General features: G+C 40.8%; 1 protein-coding gene across 4 annotated transcripts in view; it reads right to left on the bottom strand.

Moving 5' to 3' along the window:
- Positions 1–24,423, bottom strand: part of LOC131437600 (neurexin-3) — a 297,301-nt gene that overhangs the window by 53,047 nt on the left and 219,831 nt on the right. For all 4 annotated transcript variants that reach the window (XM_058607059.1, XM_058607077.1, XM_058607068.1 and 1 more), the window contains 4 exons: positions 12,681–12,841; positions 12,501–12,527; positions 10,405–10,563; positions 10,182–10,334 (listed from right to left, as the gene is read on the bottom strand). In XM_058607059.1, coding sequence (XP_058463042.1) covers positions 10,182–10,334; positions 10,405–10,563; positions 12,501–12,527; positions 12,681–12,841 — 500 coding nt within the window. The remainder of the gene's footprint in view (positions 1–10,181; positions 10,335–10,404; positions 10,564–12,500; positions 12,528–12,680; positions 12,842–24,423) is intronic.

Raw genomic sequence — 24,423 nt, 5'->3', positions numbered from 1 at the left:
TTTCTTTACAATCAACAATTCTTCTACCATTTTCTATGAGGTTTATCTTATCGTTTTTCTTGGTTAAGCCGAATGAGTTTTTCAAATTTTTCCAAAATTTTGAGTGAGGTGTATTGGTAAGCAAGTTTTCGTAAAACAATTGTTTACTCTTTTTTTTCAAAGTATCAACTTTTTTAGAGATATGTAGAAGCATTTGCTTGAGATGTAAATCTGTCGGATTACTTTTGACGCGCTGATGATAGTTACTCTTTATTTTTATCAGAGTCCAAAGGTCAAAAGACATCCAAGGACAGTAAGAACCCTTCACTTTGATAGTTTTTGTTACTGTTCTGCTATAACGCTCAAGTAAGTGATTGTATGTATACATTATTATACATTATACATACAATTGATCAACTAATTGATATTCGGGAGTGTTAAGGAATATGTCAGTTGTTTTCGTATTCACGACATCCAGTTATGTCTCTGACATTACCCACCCGCCTTTTTTGCATAAATATCTGTTTATCAATCCTATTTTTGTGTATCACATCAACGTTTTACAGTACAAGTGTTTTGACCCTTTGGCATCTCATTTTTGTTGTTCATACGATTCGTTATTATTAAGGAGGCCATCTCATGTACTTCACTTGTCCTTGTCCAAGGAGGTAGATTTTGAATCATCTTTAAGATCTCAGTTTGAATGCGCTGAAGCCTAAGTTTGTGCGTTCGTGCACAGCTCCACAGATATTCAACAAATCAGCGAATACAGAGACCTACTGAGTATGCTGCCTTTTTGAACGATTTTGTCAACATGTGACCTGAATATCAGATGTCTGTCAAAGGTGAGTCATAGATAGATAACTTCGTCGGACCCTTGGATGACCTCATCACCGAATCGTATCCGGTATTCGACTGATGGAACAAGTTTTGGAGATCTTGAATGTGGAAACAAGATGACCTGAGTTGCAGCAAAATTGATCACAATTTTCCAGCTTGTAAAATATCGAGTTAGAGCGTCCAGACCTGTCTGTAGTTTATTCTTCAGAGCATTAATGAAACGAACTTTGTAAATAATGGCAGTACCATCAGCAAATTGTGACAGAACACCACCACCCGGAAGAGGTGGGATGTCTGGATGTTGTATAGGATGGGACCTAGGATACTTCCTTGGGGTACACCAGCAGGAATAGTAAATCTTTCTGAAAGTGCAAGGTAATTTTTGATAATTTTAATAAGATACATTGGAAAATTATACCGACGCAGTTTAAACACCAGGCCATCGTACCACACATTATCGAATGCCTTTTCAATATCCAATATTTCCATGTCAGTCGTTTTGGACACTGATTTGTTTTGCTGGATGACGTTAACAACTTGTGAGTTGGTGAATGGTGGATCTTCCTTTCCGGAACCCAAACTGTTCTTCCAGTAATATATCCTGTTCATCTGCGAAAGCAAGCATTCGCCTTTGTATTGACTTTTCAAGCAACTTGGATAACTTTAGCTAACTTCCACATTTAAGGGAAGTAACCAAGCTCCCAGCAACTGTTAAAAATTTTAGCTAAGAAAACAAGTCAACGAATACTCAAATGTTTCAGCTCAATGTTGAATGTGTTGTCGAAACCGGAGGCCTTCATATTTTTGGATTTTTTCACAATAGCCATCAGCTCATTCGCAGTGACTCTGCTTTCCTCAGGAACCAAGCTGTCTGATTGGTCAACCTCAGCTACACTATCAGCCTATCCTAAATTGTGAGAACACACAATCTGTTGGCCTAGCGCATTCGCATTCTCTACTGGTGTGATTAAAGGTATTCCTTTAGCTGCGTCCTGGGGTGACATCGGAGGAGGAATAGGCTTCGGGCTTTGAATGTGGGAAGTTGGAAGATCCTGTTGCGAAGCTCAGTTTTCCTTTCCTGGATTATCCTAGTTAAGTTGTTATAAGAGGTCTTCTTATCTAGGATGCCAGTTCGTTGATACTGCCACCGGTAGATATTTCGAAGTCGGATGAGTTTCCTGGTGACACTGTCAATTTGAAGAGAGGAACTCGGCATATGTTGTACTGGAACCGTCCTATCATGAGCGACTGTGATTGAATGCTGGAATGAAGATAGGGCCGCATCGATTTCCATCGGGGAATCAAGTGGCAAATCGATATTAATAAGTTGGCCGGCGATTTGTTGAAATTGGGCCCAGTCGGTGCGATAATAGTTCCTCCGAGGTTGAATAGGCACTGTTTCTGGTCAACATTACTGGAAAGTGATCGGAAGTTGAAGACAACCGGAGAGCTGTCTATGGCGATGTTGCTGATGAATATATCCAAAATGGAATGAACTCCCAATCTGGAAAGTCGCGTTAGTTGATCCGGAGCGAGGATGTTGTACTGTCCAGCTTCGTAATCTTCGGCAAGTACGAATCCGTTTCGATTCTGTCTTTTGTTTCCCCACAGCTCATGCCGTGCGTTCAGGTCCCCAGCAATGAAGAATTTGTTCTGTCATCGAGTGAGCATAGCCAGATCTCGCTTCAATGATGCACACGTACCATCTCGAAGATTGGTTTGTTTGGGACAGTACGCTCAATTCCGATGGTTTCTATAAGTTGCAATCTAAAGGCAGGCAGAAGGCGATGCTGAATGGATCGTTTAATGACAATGGCAACTCCCCTCCTCTGGTAGTTGTCCTGTCGAACCTGTGAATTCTGTAATTGAAAATAAAAATAGAAATTTACTACAACCAACTCATTATATTGCATATTCGATGATAAATTTGCCTAAGGCGTTGATTTGATCTAACCGCGTTCTGCAGATTCGTAGTTTTGTTGTCATTGTTTCAAAAATGACGATCAGTTGTTTAGCAGAGCATAAGTCACCAGAGTCATCCTTTGCTTGTGGTTGATTATTGTCCTATCCAGGAGAAATGTTGGAGGAAGAATCTTTTTGTGATACAGCGGCTGAATCTTTTTTGGATTGCTGTGAGGAAGTGGCGGCAAATTTGGAATATCCCTCTTCGGTGGGAGCCGTGGGAAAAATAATTTCATCCTTCTGTGGAACATTCTTGCGCGTTGATTGTTTGCGGGATGGCATGGATTTGCATGGCCGTAGTTCAAACAGTTCGTGCACTGTGTGACATCCCGATGTACCGGTTTATACTTTTGCCATGCGATGAATATATGGAATAACGATTTTATCGTTTTCATGGTGATGGAGCCCTTCTCCAGATGAACCAAGTACAGTTGATCTCGATACTTTTTGTCCGTGTTGTGTCGTTTCATTTCAAACACCATCACAGGCTTTAGTCCAGCCTCCGTCAGTGCCTACTTTAGTTCGGCTTCCTACATGTCGGGTAGTCCTCGGAGTACAACCTTCATAGGCTTGTTGGCGGCAATAACGTGTGTGAAGTATTCCGCTCTGTCTGCTTCAGGTAACATTCCACTGCTTTGTAGTGGTTCAAAGATGGAACAATTATTTTGTAGCCTTCAGTACATAAACGGATTGTTGCCTGTAGTCCTTTGCTGATGCGAAAAAGGCAAGCAAGCGTGATGAATTTTCTTTATTATTTCCAAAGGTTTTAGAAAACATTGTTTTTAAATTAGTTATTGTTACCTCACGCTGTTGAAAATTTAATCAAAAATTCCTGATTATATTTCCGAAAGCTTTTAGAAAAAAAAATGTGTTGTTGGGTTAAGCACAACTCGAGATATTCACGATAAACTTCTCTCCATTCTTTTGTACAGGGTAAATTTTGAAAGTGCAGTAATATAGTGAATTTTTTGGTTGCTTGGAGAGACGACCCTTTTCTTTTGATCTCTCGATATCTTTATTTTCTGAATTTATTAGATTTCCGTAAGTTTAAAATGTGTGAAAAACTTTCACTCTGCTCTCAAATGGCTTTTACCAAAACAGCTGAATACTTTGATTAACTTGATTTCTAAAAAGGTACTTCAGCAAAGCCATGGCACTTCGGGGCCGCAAAAGTTGTTTATATTGAACTGTTGGATGGCGTTAGTAGTTCAAACGGCTGAGTCGGAGACGACAAGAATAATGTTTGACTAATTTTTAAATCTCAGGGCCTTACTAAAATGAAACAAAAATCGAAAAATTTCTTATCCTTGATCGCAACAAGAAACATCAAAGGGCCCAAGTGGCTTCCTTGTGACGTTAATGTGGTAGCGTTGCAACCCACTAGAAAACATAGGTTTATGTTTCACAAATCACATTGGACCGGGGGATTTTTGCCTCAGGAATTCGTTTCTGATGCGACCTGACATGATAAGGACTTCGAGTTTCTCTATTTACCACACCAACAGCCAACCGGTAATTCAATTAACAGCATGCCATCTAATCACAGCCAATCTTGATTCGAAAATCCAATTTCTTCAGAGGGGCGGACACCGGACTTATTCGAGTTGATTATTAGCAGTCCAAGAGCCAACATTGCATTCAAAATTTCTCGGTCACATTTTGCAAAGAAAGGGTTGTGCCATCCTTCGGCAAAGGGAACGGACCGCGAGAAGGAAGATGGAAGCAACTGAACACTGCACAAACAACCAAAACGTCGGAATTTATTCCCACCATACTCTGGTCTGGGCTGCTGCTAGTTGTGGTGCTCGGTCGGGTTTTCCAAAGATCTCCGAGACAATGTTTTACCAGGCCCGAGGGTTGTTATCACAGTGACACAATCTGCTTTTCCTGCTAGAGTTAGCTTAGCGCACTTGCTTTCGTCGTGGCGTGAGGTTTATAAATTATGAAGATGCTATCCGAGACAGAGATAGAAGCGGAAATCGACTCGGGAGGCCACAGGCAAAGGCAAAGCCGGGCTAAAAGAGTCGCAAAAGTGATTTCGCTTATCAAATCCGAACACCGATCGGATCGCTGTTTGGTGCGTGGGTGTAAATGTCTGACATTAAGCCCGTAAGTAAAAGCTAGAAAAGGAGATGTATCAGTTTCTAGTTTGTAGTTGGATGATGGGGAGGGGGCACGGTGAAAAGTTTTTCCCTCGTTTGTTATCGTGGCGCTCGCTTTGGACGGAATAATCCGGCTAGGAGAAAACACCGATCGATGAGACGTGCCAAAGTTAATCAAGCGAATACACATTCGTATGACTTTCATCCCTCGACAACGCACCACCACAGTCGCAAATTCCAAGACGTTTAACCGGAGGCACCATTCTGCTTCTTCTTCTTCCATCTTACCACTTGAATAGTTTGAAAAAGCGAAAAGTTTCACCAACAGGCATCTGAAACTTTGTTGTGGTTTCCGTTGTCCTTGTTGGTATTTGCTTCCGTTTCGGTTCGAGAGAAAAAAAATTGGTATTTGTTTTGAAACGTTGTATTGTCAACGGGAAATACAACAATCGAAGCCGGACCCGACCCGTACCCGCTTTGACCGAACTTAATGGAGCAGGTCGCGGAGCTTTACACGCTCGGTTGCTTCTGCATAATGCAATCAACGTTTTTTGCACCAGCAGCTTCCGTTCGATTTGATCGTGTTAACTGACAGACAGCTCCAACCGGGTCGACGCAAGTTAGAATCTATTCTTCCGTGAAATTAAGTCAATCCTAGAAAATATTCACTTATGTGATGCATATTTATTTTCGATTCATTCGTGCATAGGCCAACTGTGATTTTCGAATCGTAGGTTCATCCTAAGTAGGCGGTAACAATATCCAACTGACAACTGATGGACGGTGAGACCAGTGTTCAGTGGGCGATAGCTAAATTTCATCACTTCCCTAAACGTGATTACGAAAAGTTGTAGAAACAGTGTTTCTTGTAAACCAATTTGGATTTATTATTTTTATGTTTCGTCTTTGACTCATCAGTGCAAAGTAGTTCAAATTGAACTGCTTAGTGCTAAGCTCGGCAGTAAAGTTCGTTTATTCGTTGTAAAAAAAAAAGCTAGAACTGAATTCTGTACCTGAACCCGGTAACTGAATTCTAGATCTGAGTTTTGATTCTGAATTGTTGAATTAATTACTGAGCCTGTATTCGGGAAATGACCTGGACCTGGATTCTGATCCGCAGTAGAATTTTAGTTACAGAGTTCTGGTCCAAGATTCAGTTTTCAAACTCGGATCTGGAATTCAGTTCCGAAATTCAGTGCTAGAGGCCAGATCCGGAATTAAGTTCGAAAATCTTCAGATTCTAGTTCTTGAATCCAGTTACACTTCTAGAAATGTAGAACTGAATTTTAGAAACAAACTCTAGACCTGCGTTACGTTGTAGAATTCAGAACTTGGAATCTGCAGTTTGGAACTGATTTTAGGAAATACAACTTAATCTTGGATCTGAGATCTGTTCCTGCATTGGGGTCTGAAGTTTCAGAACTCTGAACCTGAATTCTTAATTAGAATTTCGGACGGGAATTTCGGAACTGAGCTCTGGTCTGAACCTCAATTCAGATTCAAGTCCAGAACTCATTTCCGAAATTTCGTTCCAAAGTTTAAGCCTAGAATCAAGTTCCTAGTTCTTGGATCCAGATTTTGTTTCCAAAATTCCTGCTTAGAACCAGTTCTAAAAAATCGGTTTCAGCTTCAGAATTTTCGAACTGCTTTCTGGAAGTGAACAAAAAAAACTGGGATTCTGAAACTGAGCTCTAGAATTGGATTTTGGACCTGGATGCTGGTCTAAACTGAACGAATCAACTACGCAGGCTAGACTGAATGAAGCATCAAATTTTTACTTTCTTTACTCATCAAGCATTTTAAAAACGCCAATTCCGAGTTATTTGAGGTTATCATACTACTCAAAATTTTACCATAAATTACTGATCATATCTTCGATGACGTGGAGAAAAAATTATATTGATACGTTATTTAAAACAAAATATATTTACGATCAAAAACTTATCTTAGGGCCCGGGTTGGTGGTTCAATGCATAGGGCGCTGGTCTTACAAACCAGTTGTCGTATGTTCGAGCCCCGACCTGGAAGGATTCATAGTGTCAGTAGGATCCATAGTACTAGCCATGCAATGATTCTGTACACTAAGAATCGGCTGCGAAGTCTGTTGAAACAGAAAGGCCAAATTCCACAAAAGGAATGTAATGCCAGGACTTTGCTTTGATCAAAAACTTATCAGGCTTATTGTGGAGAAATTTTCTCGAACGCAAAGAAAATCTCTCCACAAAAATTACATCAGTATTAAATCAATCCGCGCAGGGAGCAGTTCTGCTGCGAGACGTTCGCAGTGGAACAAGAGAGATTGTGTCATCCAGCTGCTGGTCGTTTGCATTGGAACAAAATGCTCCGAAAAGTGAGCAACGACCGTGAAAATTCTACGAATCAGCTCTTTTTAGTGCTATAAGCGTTCACAAAAAAACTATTAGAATAACTCATCTGTTGAAATAAGGGGTATATCGAAAAGTAGTTAGCAATATTGATTATTGAATAAAAAAGCGAAAAAAACATATTTTGACATCAGTTTTCGATATAATGTAGAAAAATTACATTTTTATGCATTTCACTGATTATATTGAAGAACATCCTAGTTTCTGTCAAACGCTCGCACTTTGGGCTTGACATTTTTCATTAAATTCTGCACAGTTACTTTTGTGACTTTCCTGGTGGCAGCTGTCCAGCTCTTTTTTAACTCCTGCATGTTTTGGGATACTGTACCTTCCTTCCGAAAGTGCCGCTTGACAATTGCCCAATACCTTTAAATTGACCGAAGATCCGGGCAGTTCGGTGGGTTGATGTCCTTTTCCACGAATTGTACATTATTTTTTGACAACCACTGTAGAGCGGAGTAACGGAAAACCTTTTTCGATTTCAAATGTTATAGAATTACATAAAACGTCAAGATTCTGTGTTATCCCAGTCCTTTTTTTAATTTTTTTTGGGATTACACCTGATCTAGACGTTTCAGGCATTTCTAAGACAATGAGCATCAATAAAAAAGTGGATGGGTAATAATAGAGACATTACCGGATGACGTGAATACGAATACAATAAATAGTTCAACTGATCACTGAACCTATGCTCTGGACCAGGATTTTGGTTTGGTATTGAGTTCTGACACTGCATACTAGGACTGAACTCAGGACCTGAATTCTGGTCGGCAGCTAAACTCCGGTCGAGGATTCAGTTTTCAAATTCGAATCCGAAATTACAAAATTCAGTTTCTGAATTCAGTTACACTAATGGAATTATGGAACTGAATTTTGAAATCAAATTGTAGACCTGCATTCTGAAACTGAACTCTCACCTTGGATTCTGGAATGCATTTTAGAACTAAATTCTGGGAATACAAAAAAAAATCTAAAATCTGTTCCTGAATTTCGATCTTAATTTCCAGAACGTGATACAAAATTCAGTTTCAAAATTCTGAATCCGATTTCTGAAACAGAATTCCGGACCGGAATTTTTGGAACTGAATTCAGTTTACAAACGCAGATCCAAGCTCGAAATTTAGTTCCATGGTCCAGGTCTAGAATCAAAATCCTGATCTCAGATTCAGATTACTGTTTCAAAATCCAGGCTCAGATTCAAGTTCTGAAACTCGGTTTCAGTTCCAGTACTCTGAAACTCGATTCTGACCTTGGAATCCGGATAAGAAATTTGAATTTCAGATCTGGATTCTGGAAATGAAAAAGAAGATCTGGGTTTGCATTCTGAAACTGAATTTCAGAACTGAACTCTAGAATTGGATTTTGGACATGGATTATGGTCGGAAGTGAACGAGTTAACTATGCAAGCTAGAATGAATAAATTATTAAATTTGTACATATTTTTCTCAGCAATTATTTTTGATTTGATTTCGAATTACATGTGATTATTTCATACTACTGTAAATTCTATCACTAATGGCTGATTATATTTGAATTAAATTGATGCGTTGGAAAAAAAAATACGAGAACTCCATTCCATTTTTCATTTGAAATTGATATCTGGAACTGAATCCTTGATTCTTGAACTGGGTTCCCAGATACTGAACCCAGTCCTCTAGACCTGGAACTGTAATTATATTCAGGAGCTGAATTACTCGCGGGTACGAGAAAGGCAATCATTTGTCATGATTTTTCCTCTTCGATAAATTGCTGACCATATTACCGGTGGTTTAAAATTCTGGACTCATAAGTCGATAGTCCATAGTTACTATGGATAAATTGATCGAATTACGCTTCGAATTGCTCTCTCATCCACCGTATGGTCCAGATATGCCCCTCAATGATTACATTTCAACGAAACATCACTAGAAGATTCTGTCAAGATTTTTTCATTCAAACTTGAAAAAATCAAAAACTTTCTTTGAGTATAAACTACCATAACCTTGCCAATTTAGAAACAGTTATGTCAAGTTAATATAGATTTAAATGTGGCAACACTGCACGCTATATGAAATTGAACAAAGCAGGCTGTGCGCTTGGCGATGGTGTTTTCTTCTTCCGTACCAGCACGTACCGATGCGTACCGGTCTTTCATCATTTTGTATGACAGTTTAAAAATTGTTTAAAAGTATCTTCTAAGACAACGGTTTTCGCCGTTGCTGAGAAATCGAAGTGAGTTTCGTTTTTCTTCACTACTATCGGTGGCGTTCGGAAGCGGAAACGTCCATAATTCACTAACAAGAACACGATGAATTCAACAGTAAGTTTTATAAAAATTTGCACCTCGTTTCGCTATCACTTTTGAAAATATAATAATGAAATTGAAAAATTTTCATTTATCGTACTGTAATACCGAAACCGACAGTCGGATCTGGATCAACTTTTGTGGGACGTTTGAAAGAATTTCAAGGCTGTTTCTTAGCTTGTGAAAATTGGTTAAGAAATTTCCGAGAAAATTGAGTACGCATGTTCTCATTTATTTGCACATATTGCCTTGTAAATCCCGAACCGGAAGTCAGATCGGAATAAAATTCAATAGCGATTTTCATTTGAGCCTAAATTAGTGAAAATCGGTTCAGCCATATCTGAGAAAATCGAATGACATTATTTGTCACATACATACATACATACATACAAAATGCTCTTGAAGGACTCGATTTTTGGCAACAACAAAAAAGGAGTTTTCCTAGTTTGTCACAAGGCTTATTGAGTGATGTTATTATTATCAGTACGATAAAATCGCTGCAACACAAAACTGAGTGAAAGCTATGAAGTCGAACGAAAGTATGCATGCACGATGCATTTCACGATGTGTGATGGCTTGGTTCAAAATTCTGGACGCGGTCAACTGAAAACCCCTCCGTCAAACACTTACCAGATAGGATTCCCGCGTGGTGAAGGTAACCGGATCCTGCGGATCTCCGCTGGGGCACTGATAGTCGACACGGCCCGCTACCTGGATCAGTTTGGAACCGGTCCGGGCCAAATCAATCAGATTCAAGCGTAGAGTGTCGGCTGAGAATTCCACCTGGAGAAAACAAAAACAAAAAAAAATAATGTCAGAACAACACGAAGCACCTCATTAAGGGGTATGTTACCTTGCGGAGGCAACCGACAAAGTTGTTGTGAACACGGGCTCCGAGCAGTGCTCGCGGATTTACGGCACCACCCACGTAAACGCGTGACGACGATAGCATCGTAAACTTTCCGGCGATGTGCGAGTGGTCAGTGTAGACATCGTCCACCACGGCTACCAGCTGCCGGGCGGGGGGGAGGCGCAAAGTGAGCAATCGTGGGGGAAGCAAAATGAAAGAGAAAAAAAAACGCAAACAGCAAATAAGTTTCCGATTTTCTTCTCAGTGTGGCACGAACTGTTTTTTTCATATTACTGGTTCGGTTCGGTTCCGGAAAGCCCCTGCACGCCCACCAGGCAGGCATTAGGAGAGAAGCAAGTTGTAAGGATGGTTGTTTCCGGAGACGAAGAAATTTCATTCACCTAATTTATGATGTTATTTGCATTTTTATTCACTTCATCAAAAAAAAGAGAGACGTCTTTCGTCTGGAGGTGGCTGGATTGGCGGACAGAGCAAAAAAAAAATTACGGCTCCGGTTCTCCGGTGAACAGTTTAAATTAGTTTATGGACTGTGCGGAAACCGTTCGTTTGCTCTAAAAGGATCGGGCGTCTCCATCGGATCAAATGATGGCGGGAACGCCCTGGTTTTTTTTTCTTTTGATCGAAGGACTGGAATTCGATATCGAGTTTTTAATCAAAAAACAAAAAACAGTTAGTCTTCTAATTGTTATCCGAAAGCATGAGTCGTCTAATTAACAATCAAGTGGCGTATCATTAGCCTGGGGGTGTTTCCCGCGGACCCTCACGGACCGAAGAATGCGGCCAACATAGAAAATTACCATCGCCATCTGGAATCATCTCATCCTAAATTCAATTCACCGGCCACTACCGATCGCCAGATACTATATTACATAATGATACTACTCTAGTTTTAAGTTAGACGATAATTAAGATTAGTAAATACCCTTGGCATCTTAGAGCTTAAGCAGTGTGCCTTAATATTATATTATATTATTGAATAAAAAAAAAAAAGTGGCGTATCATTAAATTTGATCACCCCTCTTTCCTGTTATTGATTGTGTGTTTGTGTGTGTGTGTGGTTGCAGACTTGCAGGATGTCGATGAAACCGGTCTGTCGTTCGGCGGTTCGACGGTAGGGAAAAAGGTTACAGTACTCTTAGGTGTATGCGATGAAGGGAGCTCCATCTCCAGAATCCAGAAAGGGAGAGAGGCCTTTGACACCACGGCAGTGGCCACCACCCATTGTTTGTCGGGTTCCTTTTGTTTCATTGAATGGGTTGGCAGAAGTTGTTTCCTCGAGGCGAGAAACTTCCTCCCCCCATTGCACGGGTTTCTTCGTTCGGTCTTGTCTGCATCGGGAACGGGAAACGGAGACCGCTCCGTTGAAACCAACTTGACTGACAGCAAATGCTTTTTTTTTATTCGTCGGATCAATGAACAAAACGGGCGGGTTTGGGACGGGCGGTTGTTATTTCCTAGAGTGCCTTCTTAGCACGGTTGTTTCCGGAAAATGCTTAGTTTTAATAGGGATCAAAGGCAGCCATGGCCCAGCCAGAGGAGCAACAACCTTCTAGCATAATGTTGTTGTTGCTTAGATCTTGCGTCGTTACCGTCGTCGCCTGCTGGGGCGCTTGTTTTTGATAGAGGCGCTAATTCCACTTACACCGGTGCTGGCTTTTCTCGGGTTGGTTTTGCACCGCAACGCTAATGTCATTTGACAGGCAGGTAATGGAAGTAGTAAGCTAGGGGCCGCCGTCTGGTGTCTAATGGAGAACGTCACGCAGTTTGCTTCAACTGCTGCCGCAAGGCAGGAGGAAACTAATGCGACACTAATTGGTCCCAAGTATTGCTATTAGTTTCCAGACGCAAGCCCTCGCACACACCGGAAGACTGCGAATGAGAAAATAATCTTTAATTGGTTTCCGAAGCAGATGACAGACACAAGACACGGAAGATTAATTGTTTCTCCCACCTCCCTGACAGGTTCGGCGGAATACATTAACTGTTGATTCGGTCGCCTGGCAACGTGCTGAGCTTTCCGGCTTCACTATTTTTAAACCCAATTCTCAGAAGGCAATTAGTTCTTCAAGCATACTTACCCGGCAAAAGCTGGTAATCGATGAAATCTGCTCCGTTTTCAGACGCGATTGCAACGTGAAAAAAAAAAACAATACACGGAGAGAAATTAGCTCATCAAATTTTCATCATCACACCGACCCGACCAACCGACCGTCGGGTCGGCTCTTTTTGTAGGTCAAACTCCCTCCGTTCCCATTTACCTCCTGTATCCGCCGGTGAACCGTCACCTTGTGCCACTGGTGGTCATCGAAGCGAACCCGGGCCGGTTTGATGTGCATCTCCTGTTTGCCGTTCGATAGTCCCATCGTGAGAGACACGCCACCGTCACGTAGAGCCAGATTCAGGTAATCGGTTCCATGACCTTTCGACGACGACGATGACGATGACGCACATGACATGATAAACAGAATGAAAAAAAAGAAAACGCTTGATTAGTAGGCGGAAATCAACGAGTGGTAAAAAATCGATCACATTTTTTTAAAATGTCAGATAGGCTGGAACTGTCATTCGCAGCATTCGATGTGCGTCACTTTGATGACCGGAAATTTGATGGATCGTTTCGGAATGTGTGAATGTCATTTTAACACTATCAGTGTGCGGTCAGAAACAAGGTTAGAATTCTTCACGTGTCAAGCGATAGTTTTGCGTCTGGATTGGTGTTTGAGGTCTTGTCATGTTGCGCGGTTTACGTTTACATTGTCAGAATTAACGTAAAACGTGCGAATCCGTTTTTCGGAATTACTCGGAGCAAATTTTGTGTCAAATAGATTTTTTTAAGAAGAAAAGTGAATCTTACAAGTAAAGAATGACATGACATGACGTGACACGGCACAGCATACCATGACATGACGTGACGTGACGTGGTATCATGATGACATGAAATCAGAAATGACACAGTAAACTTTAGACTTTCCGTAGGTTAAGTCTTCTTTTAGCCTACCGACACTGTTGGCAAACATTTTAATATCTGACTATCCATTTACGAGGTATTCGATTTACGTAACTCAAATTACGAACTACATCCCAGAGAACGTAATCTTTTTTTTCGATCCTACTACTTCATAATATGTAGTTTTTGCACAATAAAAAAAAAAAATATTCGTATTCTGTACTTTTGAAACTGATTTGTCAAAATAAAGCAAAGTTTAATATGACGACTTCCGGTTTATGATATCCTCTAGAAAAACAAAAAACAGGGCATTTATATTCCTTGAAATGATCGTAATTAGTGTATTTTCGGAATTTTAAAATAAAAGATGGCGACTTCCGGTTAATCGATGTTGTTTGAAACGATTATAATAAGGTGAATTTTTGGCACGGATTCGATGAACAGATACCAGAAAAACGATGTTCGAGGTCGGAATTTTCCCTGATGACGATGACGACGATGGAACATGAACAAACCGGAAGACGCCATCTTTGGGATGCAAAACGATACATTTTTTTAGCTGCAGGTGCTAGGGAGCGTAACAAACGGTTTTTTTTTATTTTAAAATTAAAGGCAACAAACAATATGCGTTATTTTGTGTTTTAAAATTGTTAGAATGTGTTACTTTTTAATAAGTTATAGGCGTTACGAAGCGTTACTTTTTAAAAATTTATAGGCGTTACGAAGCGTTACATGCGTTACTATTTCGTAAGTTATAGGCGTTACGAAACGATACATGCGTTACTTTTTTGTAAGTTATAGGAGTTACGGAGCGTTACATGCGTTACTTGTTTGTAAAATATAGGCTTCACAAAGAATTATATGCGTTACGTTTTAGTAATTTGTAGCCGTTACATGCGTTACTTTTTAATTAGTTATAGGCGGTACAAAGCGTTACTTTTTAGTAAGTTCTAGGCGTTACGGAGCATTACATGTGTTACTTTTTATTAATTTGTAGGCGTTACAAAGCGTTATATGCGTTACCTTTTAGTAAGTTGTAGCCGTTACTTTTTAATAAGTTATAGCCGTAACAAAGCGTTACATGTGTTACTTTTTGTAATTTATAGGCGTTACGAAGCGTTACATGCGTTACTATTTTGTAAGTTATAGGCGTTACAAGGCGTTACTTTTTTGTTAGTTAAACGCGTTACAAAGCGTTACCTTTTAGTAAGTTGTAGCCGTTACTTTTTAATCAATTATAGGCGTAACAAAGCGTTACATGTGTTACTTTTTGTAATTTATAGGCGTTACGAAGCGTTACATGCGTTACTATTTTGTAAGTTATAGGCGTTACAAGGCATTACTTTTTTGTTAGTTAAACGCGTTACAAAGCGTTACCTTTTAGTAAGTTGTAGCCGTTACTTTTCAATAAGTTATAGGCGTAACAAAGCGTTACATGTGTTACTTTTTTGTAATTTATAGGCGTTACGAAGCGTTACATGCATCACAATTTCGTAAGTTATAGGCGTTACGAAACGATACATGCGTTACATTTTTGTAAGTTATAGGTGTTACGAAGCGTTACTTTTTAGTAAGTTATAGGCGTTACGAAGCGTTACATGTGTTACTTTTATGTAAGTTATAGGTGTTACGGAGCGTTACTTTTTAATAAGTTACAGGCGTTACGAAGCGTTACTTTTTTGTTAGATATAGGCGTTACAAAGCGTTACATGCGTTACGTTTTAGTAAGTTGTAGGCGGTACAAAGCGTTACTTTTTTGTAAGTTATGGGCATTACACAGCGTTACTATTTCGTAAGTTATTGGCGTTACGAAACGATACATGCGTTACTTTTTTGTAAGTTATAGGTGTTACGGAGCGTTACTTTTTAGTAAGTTATAGACGTTACGAAGCGTTACATGGGTTACTTTTTTGTAAGTTATAGTTGTTACGGAGCGTTACTTTTTCATAAGTTACAGACGTTATGAAGCGTTACTTTTTTGTTAGATATAAGCGTTACAAAGGTTACATGAGTTACCTTTTAGTAAGTTGTGGGCGTTACATGCGATATTTTTTAAGTAAGTTATAGGTGTTACTAAGCGTTACATGCGTTACTTTTTGGTAAGTTATAGGCGTTACATGCGTTACTTTTTAGTAAATTATAAGCGTTACACGTGTTACTTTTTTGAAAGTCAAGGTGTTACCAGGCGTTACATGTGTTACTTTTTTGTTAATTATAGGTGTTACGAAGCATTACATGGGTTATTTTTGTTAAATTAGATTGGATCGATTAGATTTTTATAATTTAGAAGTGTGACGTAATGTTATGACCGTGCGTTATGAATTGTCACTTAAAGACAGGAACGCGCAAAAGTTGGTCGATAAAAAATCGTTTTTTTAGTCACAATTCATAATAAAAAATCTGCTTACTTTTCTTTTGGTAGTTCAATTTATATATATTTAAAGGAAAAAATGTTCGTTCATTCATTTGGTTTGTTAAATCCGCTTAACTCGTTCCAATCAATTTTGTACTTTGTATTTTTTGGTATCAACGACCTTATTCGCCGCCGAACGGAATTCTGGGCTGTTGGGAGGTTTGTGGTCTTTGGGTACCACAACCAACGTTGTTCGCATCATACCACTCGATTGTCTTTTTCTCACAGTGGCAGCTAGCCAAGTTCGGCCAGAACAACACTGGTCTATTGTGTTCCTTCAGGAATGGTAGCAGTCACTTTTTCAGGCACTCCTGGGCGTAGATCTCTTGGTTGATGGTTCCCGTGGTGATGAGAATGTCGCTTTTTACACCACACGTGCATATGGCCTGCCAGACGAGGTATTTTTTTTCGCGAACTTCGATAGTTTGATGGTTTTGATAATTTCAGACACCTTCTCTTTTCCTGATGCGGTATAAAACTTCCGTCCCGCTGCTTGAAATTCGACACAGTCAAACTTTGTGAGCATATTCGTATACAACTTTCGGGAGCGCTGCTTTCCCGACGTGTTTTGTTTTGTTTATAATCTCGGTTTTCCACCTTCACCTTCTTAATGGTCGATAACCCGGCTCGTTTCTTGGCCCGCTGCACTGTAGTATGGTAGACTTTGAGCTTGCCAGCGACGTCCCGGATTTAGAGGTTAGGATTCCGCTTATATTTTGCTGCCGTAACCTTCTTCGTCGTCGCTGCCAGATCCGGATTACGATTGCTGCCGCTTTCAAGCTTCCTGGCAGTCGACAAAGGCTCCCCAAAGATAAATAATAAAGACATGTATGTGCTTACAAATATTTAAAAAAAATCTGGTCCGTTCCCGGTACCTTCCAAAATGACCGCACTCACCGCTTGGTGGAGCGCGAGATTAATTGCATTGTTATCATTTCGACCAAAGTGTGCCATGAAATCTTAATATATACAAATGAGCTAACGTATCGAAAGGGTTCTCACGGTTTGACATTTGCATTATGAATGCGATGATGGGGACTCAGCAGTGCAACCAATTTATCACCATTGGTGCCAGTTTCACGGAGGACCGCAGATGTGCGCCAAAAAAAGATCGTGACTGTCATGTCTGGAAATTCGTTTGTGGGCTCCCCAAACACTTTCAAAACGTTGTTCGCGATCGATCTGACCACATCCAGCAATTTTGCCAACTTAGCGTGCGAGGACATCGGATTTTATTGCGGCGCGAGCAAAATTTTGACACACTGCTTCTCTTGCTTGGACGTCACTTTAAACAGTGGAGAACAAATCGTGGAAACTTTACATAGAAACCATACACTAAACTTCCAAATGCAGCATTTCAGGGTATGTTTTACTGCCTTTTTAACAGAAATACATCGATATGAAGTTAACCAATTTATGCGGGTTCCAGTCTTTATTTGACATTTGAATTTTGTTTTTTAAAATGTTACAGTTTGTTTTATGCTTTTTTCTGAGTAAACAGTTACACTTCCGTAGATCATAAAAACATAACTTTTTTTAGAATCAACGTTGTGAGATCATCAGTTACCAGATTCGACATTAAACAGCTAATGAATTAATTTGTTCCAATAAAGTACAAGACAGTCTGGTTAAAGCTCTGATACGGTTGCTCATCGCTAAGATCTTCGGTGCCGAGCAGGAAGCGTTACAAGCGTCTTCTAATCTACGCAAAGTGGGTGCTTCCCAGTCCCAGCAAGTGGCTTCTCATTCGACGTAGGAGACAAACGAGACCCCCTTAATGAAAATTTAATGTGCACTAGGGACGATAAATGGACGGTAAGTGTCACATTTTTCGATGTCGATGTCGCATACGTAATGTGCTCTGGATTGCTTTCCCGGGAACTCGTACCAATATTCAACCTCCCAGAGCTGAACAAAATCGTGTATTGATTTCAAATTACACGGAACTGGAGTTCCGTTCGGTCGATGGTTCAAAGCTTCGAAGGTTCAAAATCCTCTGCAAAAGCCCATCACACAGTAGGCCGTAAATCGGAAGCACCTACCGTCACGAACACACGTGATTCTTTTATGACTCATTAGAGATCGTTAGTGCCCACGTTTCTCTCTCTCTCTCTCTCTCTCTTCATCCATTCACAGTGTGTAATAAACAGGAAATGGGTGAATTACTAATTTACTATGGTGAACAATGGCTGAAGGAATTTGAAAGAGGTTGTTTATTCCACACTATTTGAAATGAGGCAAACTTTATTCCTTATTTACGTCAAACGAAATGACCGTAAACTACCAAGAAGAAACAAGCACTCTCTTAATTTTTCCCCCGTCCACAGCCTACTTACTGTTGCTAGGCTTCATTTTTTCCCCTGTCTGTTGTTGTTTCCGTTATTTCCTTGTCAGTCAACTAACAAAATTACCAACTCATGGATGGATTCATCATCGTCTGTATATTTTTTTCGTTTTGTGCGTGTGTTCGCAAGTTGCTCCGATCCCTGTTGGTGCCCACTTGCTCAACGAACGACGTGCTAATCCCAACCTGATGAATGAGGATATTCGTCACTCGTCACTCTGCTCCGGACTTGTCACTGTGGCCAAGTTTGTTTTTGTGTTTGCTTCCTACTGTCGTCTACCGTCGGAGAGATAGGGGAAAATTTTATCACTGTCGCATCTCTCCGTGCGTGCCTGCTAGGTAGGAAAAATTCACCACCGAGTCCCGAGTGACACAGACGGATTAGTACCGCCGAAGTTTACGCTTTGGCAGCTTTGGTGGTGGTGCAAATGTCTCACCACACGTAAGCAGCTTAACGCAATTAGTCCGGAATGTACAAACAGCGGCCCGGGACGTTATTCTCACCTGAACCTGAAAAGATTATAACGAGAGGCTAATGAAGCGGAAGAACACTAGCTCCCACGCACTACTAAATCCTGACACCGTACGGAAGGAGTCTCAATAAGAAGAGATCCGATTGATTGATGGCCACCGTCAGACACATGTTCAAACTGACAGCCTTCATCATTTTTTGCCGCCGCCGCCGCAGCCTACTGTGACTGTGGTGAGCGAAAAGCTGTTAGCACTTCGGCCAAAGTCCATGAGCTATAGCAGGCTGTGAACAGACCAATTAACTCGATGATACTTGAAACCCTGTGTCCGACACCGACACCGACACCGGTTGGTTGTTGAACACAGAGAGTGGACACCCCGGTAAATTGTGTGTGCGTGTGTCAACATCAGCCAACAGAAGGAAAATATTTGAAAACCAACGCACTTAGCATCATTCCATTTACCGCGCGCTTTTTCCCCGTTCCGTTCCGGCAAAGTGAAATATTCCGTTATCGATCCATCTTCGAAATGACGGTCATAAAATCTCACACCCCCTCCACGCTTCCACGAACAAGCCCTGAACACAAAAGACAAGAAAGGAGCAGGAGTTTTTCCACCGAAAAAAAAAATGAATAAAGCACGGACTTTCGGCAATGCATCTTAGCTTAATATCGGAAACTGTTGTCTTTATGGGCCCCTATAAAGTATGGCCAACGGCGCTACAAGACGACGACGACGACGACGACGCTAGTCGCTTTATGGCCGTTTCTTCGTTACAGTGGTCTTCAACCGAACTAAGGGAAGTCGTCAAATTTCGAACGATGGCACCGTACGATGGGAGGAAAATCCGACAGGGTTGAAATTTTAATTCGATTGAGAAGTCTTCTTCCTGGTCCAGACTCAACTCTTTGGAACGTGGTTGGATAGGAAAATTTGACACAACACAACAAAACAAAAAAAAAAACGAACTAATTTCTTTGTGCTCTAACGTTGATCCGTTGATTCCATCTTAAATTAACTTACTACACAATCCATAGGAAAAACGCCTTAGCTAGGCTAGAGGAGCACAAGAATTGCCCGGTTCTCTCGAATGAAGCAAATTTTAGAGTGTCCGAGTTTAATTGAAGCGTGTCTGGTTGGGAAACAGTACCGATTTGTTTTTCGGCGCACCGTCAAACTGGTCGGGGGGACCGCATGGTTCGAAGCCTTTTCAGCTGGATCTGATTTCTATCGGTGTCCATTTTGCATTTTGCTCTGATGTCCCAAGTTCAAGGCCTGAATTGTGGACTTCAAGTGGAGTTCAGGACTGGAATTCTAGACCTGAATTCTGAACCTAGATTGTAGATTCTGAAAGCTGGATTATAATCCAGAACTTTGGACCTGAAGGTTAAATCAGAATCTTGGAACGTGGATAGCAGACTTGTATTCAGAAACAGAATTCTGGATCGAGATCTCGACCTGGATTCTGGACTGATTTCTGGGTCTTGATTCTAGACTTGAATTCTGGATTTGAGCTCAAGAGAGAGATTCTAGACCTGATTCTGAACTGTGGACTAGAACTCTGGACCTGGAGTATAAAGTTGAATTCTGGACCTCGGTTCTGCACCTTGATTCTGGACGGATTTCTGGATATGGATTCTAGACTTAAATTCTGTACTTGAGCTCAGGACCAGGGCTCGGGAGCAGGATTCTGAATCTGAATTTTGAACCTAGATTGTAGATCTGAACTCTGGATCTAGATTTTGAGTATCTATCACTGTATTTTGGACCAGAATTTTAGATTCGATACCTGAATTCTTGATCTATGAACCAGAATTCCGGATCTTGAATTTGCACTTGGGCAAGAATTCTAAAACTGAAACTAATTTCTGGACCTGAATTAAGGATCATGATTCTTAACTAGGTTTCTAAGCCTGAACCAGCATCCTGAACTTGAATTTGGGATCTAAATTATAGACCTTAATACCGCACCTAAGTTCTGAACGTAGATTGTAAATCTGAACGCTGGACCAGGATTACAAACCAGAACTTTGAACCTGAATTTTGAATCAGAATCCTAGACCTAGATTCTGCATCGGGATCTGGACTTCGGACATGGATGCCAGACTTGCATTCCGGACCAGAATTCTGGATCGGGTGCTCTAGATTGGAATTTTGGATTCGAGCTCAAGAGCGAGATTCTGGACCAGGATTTTGAACCTGAGTTCTGAACTGTGGATATGAACTCTGGACCTGAATTATACTGAACTTTTGGCCTGGATTCTGAACCAGAACTGTGGATCTAAATTCAGGATCGAGATCAAAGCATGAGTTCTGGACTGATTTCTGGACATTGATTCTAGACTTGAATTCTGAACCTGAGTTCAGGACCGAGATTCGGTACCTGGATTATGAACCTGAGTTCTTAACTGTGGATATGAACTATGGACCTGAATTATACTGATTTCTTGTCCTGGATTCTGAACCAGAACTGTGGATCTAGATTCAGGATCGGGATCTGAGCCTGAGTTCTGGACTGATTTCTGGACATTGATTCTATACTTGAATTCTGAACCTGAGTTCAGGACCGAGGTTTGGTACCTGGATTATGAATCTGAGTTCTTAACTCATTCGTTAAGTTTGACTTTGTATACACCTTTCGTTTCGTGCTAGAGGTTTTTTAAAGTTAATTTGGTAAATACGTCTTGTTTGGAAGCGGTTACCTGTGATTCGTTTTGGCTAGACGTTTTGGAAGCATTTCCGTGTGGAGTTCTAACTGATCCAAGTTTTACGTGCCGGTAAACCCCGAGTAAACTCTACCAAAAGTGATTGGTTGCTTGCTTTGTGTGCGTATCCATTATCGTCGCTGACAGCAGCTTCATCGACTTCGTTAAGTTCTTCGGTATTCATCGGCGTGTGCTACGAATTTGAAGAGAGACGCAATGGACAAAAAACAATGCGGCGAGTGCCAAACACCGTCGTTGGCGTTCTACTGAAACTAAGAAAAACTTCAAAAAGTCTAGCGATGAATATCGTTTACTGAATACCGGATTGTACAAAGCTTATGTTATGCGAGTGCAGAATGACTTACGACGGAACCCTAAAAAATTCTGGAGCTTCGTCAACTCGAAACGAAAATGCTCGTCAATTCCTTCATACGTTCGTTTTGATGGGGTAGAATCCACTTGTACATTTGATTCTTGTGAACTGTTTGCAAGTTTCTTCGCATCTGTTTTTGCTAAAAGTACCGCCTCTGCCACGCAGGCTGAAACCGCCGCAATGGACGTTCCTGTTGTTGTCTAATGGATTTAAGCATATTTGCAATCACTCCGTATATGATCGTCACCGCTGCAAAAAGGTTGAAAAAGTCATACTCTACTGGACCTGATGGTATTCCAGCAGTAGTTTATAGTCGATGCGTCCACGTCTTGGCTGATCCTTTGTGTGTGATATTCAATAAGTCGTTCGAGCAAGGCGTATTTCCGACAATCTGGAAACAGTCTTATATGTTCCCAGTATTCAAAAGTGGCGATCGCCTAAATGTACGAAGTTACCGTGGTATAACCAGTTTGTCAGCAGCGTCGAAGCTTTTTGAATTGGTAGTTAGCACTGTCGTACTTTCCAAAACTAAAACTCACATCTCTACTGATCAGCATGGTTTTATGCCTGGACGATCGGTGAACACGAACCTGTAGGATTTTACATCCACCTGTATCACTCGGATGGAAGAAAAATCTCAAATTGATGCAATTTATACTGATCTGAAAGCAGCGTTTGATCGAATAGATCATGAAATACTTGTAACAAAATTATCGCGACTAGGCGCTTCGAGAATGTTTGTTAAATGGCTGAGCTCTTATTTATGCGACAGAGTGCTACGTGTGCAGTTAGGCTCGTGTATTTCTTCTCCTTTCACGAATAAATCTGGTGTTCCTCAGGGTAGTAACCTAGGTCCACTATTGTTTGTGCTGTTCTTTAACGACGCTACTTTACTACTTGGCGTTGGATGCAGACTGGTTTACGCTGATGACCTGAAGCTGTATCTGGCAGTTCGGTCTATTGAGGACTGTGTTCATCTCCAGGAACTTTTAAATTTTTTCGTTGGCTGGTGTAGAAGAAATTTTTTAATTATTAGTATCGTGAAATGTCAAGTTATAACATTCCATCGCAAAACCAACCCCATAATATTCGACTATCAAATCGATGGACAAACTCTTGGAAGAGTCGACGTTGTCAATGACCTCGGCGTTTTGCTGGATGCTAAGCTTACCTTTAACTAACACCGATCAACTTTGATTTCCAAAGCAACACGACAACTCGGCTTCATAGCGAAAATTAGCCGAGACTTCAAAGACCCGTACTGTCTAAAAGCGCTATACTGTTCGTTGATGCGTTCATTACTCGAAAATGCGTGTTTGGTTTGGAGCCCGTACCAACTCGTTTGGAACTTACGAATAGAACGTGTACAGAAGAGATTCGTCCGGTTGGCTCTGCGGCACCTCCCATGGCAAAACCCTCTGGATTTACCACCGTACCCTGACCGCTGTCGTCTGATTGGCCTGGAATCTTTAGAGCGACGAAGAAAGATGCAGCAAGCGTTACTTGTGGCTAAAGTAATCAATGGCGATATTGATTCACCAAAATTGTAATCTCTTCTTGACTTCCGTGCTTCTCAGCGATCTCTACGCTCGACGAGTCTACTTCAACCAAGATTTCATCGTATTACTTTCGGACAACATGAACCAATGACAGCATGTATACGTGCATTTTCCAAAGTTGAGCATCTCTTTGAATTTGGTGAGCCGACGCACAAGTTCTCACAGAAATTATTAAGTGTATCCTTGTTATAAGTTTGTTCGTTGTACTTCGTGTTATTCATTAAGACTTTTAATTGTCAGATGGATTATTTTAACAAATAAACAAATAAACAAACTGTGGATATGAACTCTGAACCTGAATTATACTGAATTTTTGGCCTGGATTATGAACCAGAACTCTGGATCTAGATTCAGGATCGGGATCTGAGCCTGGGTTCTGGACTGATTTCTGGACATTCATTCTAGACTTGAATTCTGAACTTGAGATCAGGGCCGAGGTTCGGTACCTGGATTATGAACTTGAATTCTGAACCTAGATTGTGGATCTGTACTCTGGATCTAGATTTTGCCTATGGTCCCGCATTCTCAATCACAACCTGAATTCTAGACCAGAGTTCGATACTTAATTCCTCGACTTGCATTCTAGACCTCGAACCTGGATTCAAATTCTGGACCCGGATTTTCGACCTGAATGTTGTATTTGAATTCTGAACTATCTTTTTCGTACGACCTCAATCTATCACTGGATTTTAGATCTGAATTCTGGATTTGGTACCAGGTCCAGAATTCGGGGCTCAAATTCGGAATCTGGATTCTGAATCTAGATTTAGCACTTGGATTCTAGAACGGAAACCTGAATACTGGATCATGATTCGAGGCTAGGTTTCTAGACCTGTATTCGTGGCCTTAATTTTCTGGAACTAGATACTGGATCTGAATAATGGACACCAGTTCATGACCAGGATTCTAGACCCGAATTTCGGACTTGAATTCTGGACCCAACCTACATTCTGGATTTGAGTTTAGGACCGAAAGTCTGAATTTAAGTTTTGAGCCTTAATTGTAGATTTGAATTCTGGACTCTACACTCCTCCCCCTTAATTTAATTTTTAACTGCGGAAGCTTATAACCTATCTGTTACGACACAGTTCCTTATTTATCCTAGTGTTACTAGCGTTCTACAAGCTCGAGTTCACCACTTAGCTCAGTTCTTATGAAAAACGCTTTTGCTCGACAGAGAAGCATAACG

Source organism: Malaya genurostris, chromosome 1 (assembly GCF_030247185.1).
Source record: "Malaya genurostris strain Urasoe2022 chromosome 1, Malgen_1.1, whole genome shotgun sequence".
Lineage (NCBI taxonomy): Eukaryota > Metazoa > Arthropoda > Insecta > Diptera > Culicidae > Malaya > Malaya genurostris.
This window is presented reverse-complemented; position numbering and strand designations above follow the sequence as displayed.